The sequence below is a fragment of the Sinocyclocheilus grahami genome, unplaced genomic scaffold, assembly GCF_001515645.1.
Source record: "Sinocyclocheilus grahami isolate Dianchi unplaced genomic scaffold, SAMN03320097.WGS_v1.1 scaffold302.1, whole genome shotgun sequence".
Classification (NCBI taxonomy): domain Eukaryota; kingdom Metazoa; phylum Chordata; class Actinopteri; order Cypriniformes; family Cyprinidae; genus Sinocyclocheilus; species Sinocyclocheilus grahami.
This window is the reverse complement of record NW_015505481.1, coordinates 1225973-1233437: the sequence shown is the minus strand read 5'-3', so window position 1 is coordinate 1233437 and position 7465 is coordinate 1225973. Positions and strand designations below refer to the sequence as shown.

The 7465-nt window shown below is 35.8% G+C and overlaps 1 protein-coding gene across 1 annotated transcript in view; it reads left to right on the top strand.

The window, feature by feature from the left end:
• LOC107601264 (rab11 family-interacting protein 4A) overlaps window positions 1-7465 on the top strand; it is a 46318-nt gene that overhangs the window by 6796 nt on the left and 32057 nt on the right. The window contains exons 2-3 of the mRNA XM_016293385.1: window positions 2351-2438; window positions 6132-6217. Coding sequence (XP_016148871.1) covers window positions 2351-2438; window positions 6132-6217 — 174 coding nt within the window. The remainder of the gene's footprint in view (window positions 1-2350; window positions 2439-6131; window positions 6218-7465) is intronic.

Genomic DNA, 7465 nt, shown 5'->3' with positions numbered 1-7465 from the left:
CTGGATTTTTTTTTCTCATTTTGTCTCTCATAGTTGAGGTATACCTATGATGAAAATTACAGGCCTCTCTCATCTTTTTAAGTGGGAGAACTTGCACAATTGGTGGCTGACTAAATACTTTTTTTCCCCACTGTATATATATATATTACTGATAGATAGAATTGAGACATACCTCACAAGTGTAGCCTGTTATCCACTTGGAAGGGCCTCTTGTAGGGTTTCTGCACTGTAATATACATGTATCTTGGTTAATTTCAAATTGGTCAGAAGGGGGTGCAAATGTAATGGTGGGCTGGAGGAAATTCCCAGTACCTTTCAGAGAAAACGCCAAAGTTCTCCAGAAGAATAAGAGTCCACCATCTCCGTATGATTATACATTTTTTGCAACCAATTATTGGTGTGATTGGTTGTTAAATAAGGAACAAGGAAGGTTTTTTTTGTGCCATTTACAGGGAGAATATTCTTATTTTTTTGTTGTTTTCCAGTACATCTTGTCTTGGGAGCACCCTTTGATTTTATATCTGTAAGTAGTTATCCATGCATATAGCAGAGGGAATTAAAGCAAACTATTTATTTTTATGAAGAATAAATGTCTTCAAAACGTCACCGCAAGGCCCATTTACAACATGCATCCGAAAATCATTCGAAACATTCACAGACAAAAGTTGTATACTATAAAGTATGACAAGAAATTCAAGCTTCAATATAAGATAATAAAGCCAAGCACACATTAAGTACTTAGCAGATAAATGCTTAACGTAATATATATGATAATTATTAAACACATTACAGACTACTCACCGTGCTCTCTCGTTGTCAATAACTCCGCCCCTCACTTCTGGTTCTGTGGCTGCGGTTCTGAAACTGCTGGTGCTGCAGGTATGCAGCTCGATATATCTTATGTAACCAGGTTTTAAGTTTTGTAATATTTGTATATTTATCTATACTGTTTACACTAACATGCAAAAGTTTAGGGTCGGTAAGGTTTTTAAAGAAGTTATGCTCATCAAGACTGTACTTATGGATCAAAAATACAATGAAAACAGTAATATTATCACATATTATTGTAATTCAAAATAACAGTTTCTACTTTAATATATGAAAAAATTTAATATATTAAAAAATATATACTGTATATATTTCTGTGATGATAAAACTGAATTTTCAGTCATTACTCCAGTCTTCAGTGTCACATGATCTTTTAGAATTCATTCCAAATATACAATATGATATGCTGCTCAAGAAACATTTAATATCAATATTGAAATCAGTTGTGGAAATCTATTTCTTTCGTTTATTTCAAAATAGAAACATTTTGTAACATTATAAATGGGGTAGTGTACATGTTATGTTTCTCTGAATTTTTTCCCTTCTCGGTCTGAGCTGAGGTAGAAGAGACATTTGGGGCAAGTGATTTATTTAGCCCACGTGTGTTCCTCTTTTCCTGGTGTGTGCATGCACCATCACAGAGATGCATCACCTGCTTCCATGGCTGCTGTGTTTCAGCTCTCCATCCTATTGCTATTGCTATAAACGCCTCTATTTCTGTGGCAGTGTGGTGAATCATTCTAGCAGGTTATGAGGGGAGGGCTGCAAGACTGAGCGGTTGTCAAGAACACTTCTCTTCTTGGAGGAGAATATATTTAGAAAGTAGTGACGTTGTCAAGGAGCTGTGTGTGAAGTGGGAATCACAGTTACGATGATTTCTGTGTTACCATGGAATGTTTTCTCATAAACTCTCATAAAAATGTCTGGCAGCCCTTAAGGGCAGCCATCACATAGGAAAGAAAAACGACTAATGAGATCTCCTTAATAACTCAGTTGTTTCTTATAGATGTGAGTGAGATCCAATGGAAATGAAAAAGAAAACCTAATTATCTGAGCTCTGCTGTTCAATTTCATTTGATTGATTTAGACAGACTGTGTGTTAACAATGGTCTGTTGTTTTGTTTAGGGAATGTTAGACCAGAACATTTGAAACCATCAAGTCATGAAATAGCAGCCTGTGAGAAATACAGTATTTACTGTTAACAGCTACAGCTACGCTTGACCAAGGTGTTTGAAGGCAAATCATCTTGAGTAAGCAAGTCTTGTCACATGTCAGCAGTATGTCAGGGATCAGTCTTTTTCACCTGGACAGCTGTCCATCATCAAAAAGACTTGCTGACAGCGACGACACGTCCTGACAGCAGCTGTACTAGTGCTTCATCTGTGGGAGGTGAAGCTGACCACTGATAATACGCACATCCTCTCATTTATTTATAGTAAGGTACCATGCTGAACATGTGATCGTCCTCCTCATCAAGGTGACTTTGTGGTTACCGTTCTCACTAATGTCCTTATTTTTCAGGTGAAGAAGTTTGCCAAGTACCTGGATCCCAATGCTCATGGCAGAATTAACTTCAAAGATTTCTGTCATGGAGTGTTTGCAATCAAAGGTAAGAGGACGGTTCTTCTCCAAGCAGTATTTCATGCCCATAAATACCACTGATGAATCTGTTTGCATTTGATTAAAGGGATTCTAAGAACATCAGGGTAAAAATCTCTGAAATATGACTGCAAAAATACAGTTTAAAAAAACGTGTCGCTACACTACAAAAGTACTGTCATATTCTTATGTAAAAAAGAGATTTTTTTTATCAAAAATGTATTTTATTGAAAATTAGGGATGTAACGATTAACCGCGAGCCGGTTGAAAATCGATTCAAATATGTGACGATTCAAATCGGTTGAGATGCTAAACAAATCGCGATTAATTTAGACCAGTGGTTCTCAACCTTTTTTTCCACCGGGCCGCACTATGGTCCAAGTGCAAGTCTCGTGGGCCGCACGCATATCATTTACATATTACGCCAGCAATACAACCCAACCTGATTTATAATATTATATCCTAAATATTATGATATCTAATCGTTTACATTCATTGAAATAAATAAATAATTATACTCCCCATAAATAACACCCAATTTTGTGAACTTCGGCTTGAAAGGAGTAACAAGTCGTGATGATTTGAGAAGGCTAAATTGATCAAACATATGCTCACTGTCTGCCGCTGGCCACTTGGTCGTTACTTTAAATGCGTAACGTTAATTAGGCTATGTGAGTACTGCTCATGACTGAAAATAATATATGAAAAACAAAATTATTTTACATAAAAACATTAGGCTATAGCTTATATTTATTTAGTAAATTTTTTAATTAATGTAAAATCTAAAATGAATTGTAAAACTGAAAGTATTTTCTTTTTAATTGTGTTCAGCACGGTGGGCCGCATTTGAATTCGTGACGGCCGCATGCGGGCCGCGGGCCACGGGTTGAGAACCACTGATTTAGATGTAGGAGTTTATTTGAAAGTATGTCTGAAAGGAACTTACTGTCTTTAGAAAAGTTTAGATGGTATTTTTTCTTTTTATCTTGCCTAGTATATTATTATAGTGTTATATTTCAATTTCACAAAGAAACATGCAGAATTTTGTCCAAGCAATAATAAAAGGACACATTTAATTTATAATTTGTCTTAAATCTCATTTTGTAAAAAAAATAAATAAATCGTGAATCGAATCGAATCGTGAAATCAAAATCGTGAATCGAATCGAATCGAATCATGAGTTGAGTGAATCGTTACGTCCCTATTGAAAATCAAATTTATTGTGTATACCTTACCTCGGGTTTCACAAACTGGAATTTGTGACAGAACTGCAGTTGGTGCATGAGATGATGAAAAGCTAATAATTAATTAAAACATAAAAACCTAAAATTAAAATAATTTAAAAATACCAAACAATAAAAATAAAACAATCAAAATATTTTATATGTTTAACTGCATGTCATTTGATCACTAACCAATATTAGAGAATCATGAATGTGCAAATATAAACCTAAAATCTTTGGTAGTACTTCAAATAAATATTTTATTTTGGCTGTGAAAATATTGCCTCACCCCATTGAAAAATTGTTTAATAATAATAATAATAATAGTTTAAGAAAATTAACTTGCATATTTATTACTAGTTTAGTAAAAAATATTCAAATTTGCTTATCAAGTGAATGTCTGATTTTAGCAGGACAAAAATACTGATTATGAAATTAATTTTTATATATACTATACCTTCCTTTAATGCTCTAAATGTTCATACTGTGGCATCAAATACAGAGCACATCTCTTCTGTTCTGTCACACACAGCTTTTAGTTCAGCACAAAGTGTGCCAAACTGAAAGGCTCTCCAGAGATAAAAGCTTAGTTGCTAGACACCATGTTCCTTTCGACAGACATGATGTCCCTGAATTAAAAAGAGCATGTTGTGCATCATTCCAGACATTTATGCAATTTTATCTCCAGACTAGTATTATCACTTTATTTTATTAAACAATTCATCAGAAGAACCCAAAGGCAGATAATGGCACACAGCTCTGTCTTTTTAGCATTCTGCATTGACTTCGGTGTCTGGTGAAAATCTAGAAATGCAATGGATAATGAATAGCCTGAGTGAGCAGAATCTGATTAGAGATCTCTTCTTCACCGCTGATCTCCCTAATTGAAAATAACCACATTTGAACAACAAATTACGAGCATCTCTGGGTGTGCCTTTAATTAACCGTTTATCAGATTGAAACATTTTCCCATTTAACGACAGCATAGTAATTCACTTGTTAGCGTGGGTTGTGCTTCTCAGTTAAAAGACGGGGGGGATGTTATTCCTGATTATAGTGTTAAGCATCACTGTGAGATTTTCTTAGGTATTCACAGACAATGTTACTGCGTAATCATGGTTCAGCAATCTAATTTCACATTATTTGTAGCTGCTTTATGACACTTATTGCCTTGTCTAGCTCGTCCCTATTTCACTGTCATTAAGAGCGCAGTAAACAGGGTTACATTTGTCAGCCAGGGACACTCACGCTGCTTGGCAGACTTATGCAGCAGAGATCTGCCAGCAGGCACGGGGACCCGGGTGGGACGTCTCTGTGCCAGCGCTCTATGGAAGCGGCTGAAGAGGGAGACACAGGCAGGCCAAATGGGCTCCAGGCCCAGAGACTTTGTCCCCCAGTGTCCTGTGTTTAATGAGCCCCAGTGGTCTTCCCACTCACTCTTTCCCTAATGAATCCCACAATCCCTGTTCCCCGGCACGCACAGCAAGTCTACAAAGCCAAAGCCTATGTGTGTCCTTTTGAGGTCCCAGAGTAAGACTGTGTTGTTGTGTGTGGTGTGGGATTGTTAGCACACTTTCTCCATTGGTCTATCTTTGCTCTTATATAACAGGCGTATTGTGCACAGCTTTATATATTTATGTATTGCCCACAATATGTTCCCATTCGGGACATTCCCGGAGCCAAGGCGAGCTGTGGCCCACTTGAGATGTCGCACAGAGCACTGAGCCTTCACTACACTTTGTGTTATGTGACTATAAATGGATCCGAGGCCTGGGCTGCCCTTCGCTGCGCCTCTCAGTTTGTTATTTATTCATGACATTTTACTTAGCTTGTTGTATTTCTGCAGATGGGTTTGTGTGTTTGAGAAACAATATAGCCATATATTTAAGAGAACAGTTCCTCTTTCCAACATGATATCTTGTGCTAAACTTTAGTTTTTATCAAAACGTGGATCTTGAAGGGATTTTTTTTTCTGGAGCTCATAAGTGGAGCAAAGAATCTCTCAATTTTACAGAGGGTGTAGTTTAATAATTCATGCCTGGTTTGAGAAAACACAACATGTCGTCAAACAGAGAAAGGAAATTTAAAGTGACAGAAGCTGATTTATACATACAGTACAATAGCCATAGTGTCTAAGTGAGAAAGCCGCATTTCTTGAATTAGTCAGTGTATATCTGAGAAGCATCTTTTCTCTAATGAAAAATAAATAGATAAATGAAAATCCTTCTAAACTAATATAGGAGTGGTGATGCAAACTTAATCAATAGCCATCTTGTTTTAGGTCTATTAACTCATTTTTATAATACACAGATCATTTTTATAATATACAGGCATCTGAAATCGATATTTCATGTCCACATATTTATTGATTTGCAGAGTAGTCATGGAATTTTTGATAATAACTGGACATCCTCTCTTTCTTGTCTGTGCTTTATGAGACGTGTCTTGACAGGACTAATATTTTTCTTTTTGTGATTCAGGCTGTGAGGAGATCCTGAAATCAGCACTTGGGACCCCCAACATCAGTGCACAACCATACCAGACGGACAATGGCTACTACTATCAGGTGGGCAGATTTCTAAATACGTTTGGCTAGTTGATGCTGTTGTCTTTTCTTTCCCACATGACGTGTCTAATTATATCGTTGACCCCCCCAAAAAACCCAAGACACTAAGTCCGCATAGCTGAACACACTGCTTGTTTGTCATTGTGTACATGCACCTAATTGCACCCTATTTAATTAATGGCCATTGACCATAATATTGAGGATCTCTGAGTTACAAGAACTATCGTCTCTATTGCTGTTACACGCTCACATGATATTGCTGTACTATGTGGTCACGAAAACTTAGCGTTTTCACATGTTTTAAGCATTGGTGTTTAAAATGAAGTGATTTAGGCCCTTAAAGCAATCAACAGCAAAAGATAACTCATTTTGCTATATGCGCGCGCTGTTTCTGAGCGCTCTTAGAGAGGCGTGCACATGTGAAGACGTGCTCATAGAGTGCGGGAGTATTGAACATTTCAGTTATTTTTGCCGCTTTATAGACCTTGAATGGTTACACACATTTGTATTTGTCAAAATGCCTATCTTTGCAAGTATCCTTGTAAACACAATAATTTAGGTCTTAAGTGAAAGCAAACAGCAGAGACATGTGTTATGTTGGATCTGGGCAGCTCTTAAAGTGACAGCAGTCTAAAATTCTTGCTGTCTGTCATTCATGTTACTCAAACAACAAATGAGAGAAAATCTCTCACTGCTCTTGACTAACGTTAATAAGAAGATATATATATTTAATTTACTCAGTGAAAAATATGCACTGTTTTTATACAATTGATTACTTTATACAATGTATGTAGCATTTCTTATTTATTTGAGGAGTTCATTTACAAAAACTTCTTAACAATTTTCAAAAATCATGTTTTTTCATTGTACATTGCAATGAATCTCAATCAAACTGCAGTTGGCTTATTTTGATTAGGTTAAAAATTACAAAATAATACAGCTAACTAACACAATAAAAACATGATAACATAATAAAAAACATGACTTTTGAAAATTTAAAAAATGGAGTTATCTGTTTTTGCAAATAAATTCTTCATTTGTTCTACTGTAGTTTTTTTTGTCCTGTTGCTTGTAATTAGTTTCTTATTCTTATTTAATCGCTGACTGTTTACTTGTCATTAGTGAGCCTTTCTTTTTTCTTTTTTTAAATTTAGGCTAGTATTAGTCTTTTGTGATATTGACACTGAAGACAAGAATTGTGAAATTTCTATGGTATCAAAATTTTTGATATCATAAAGACCTTATTTA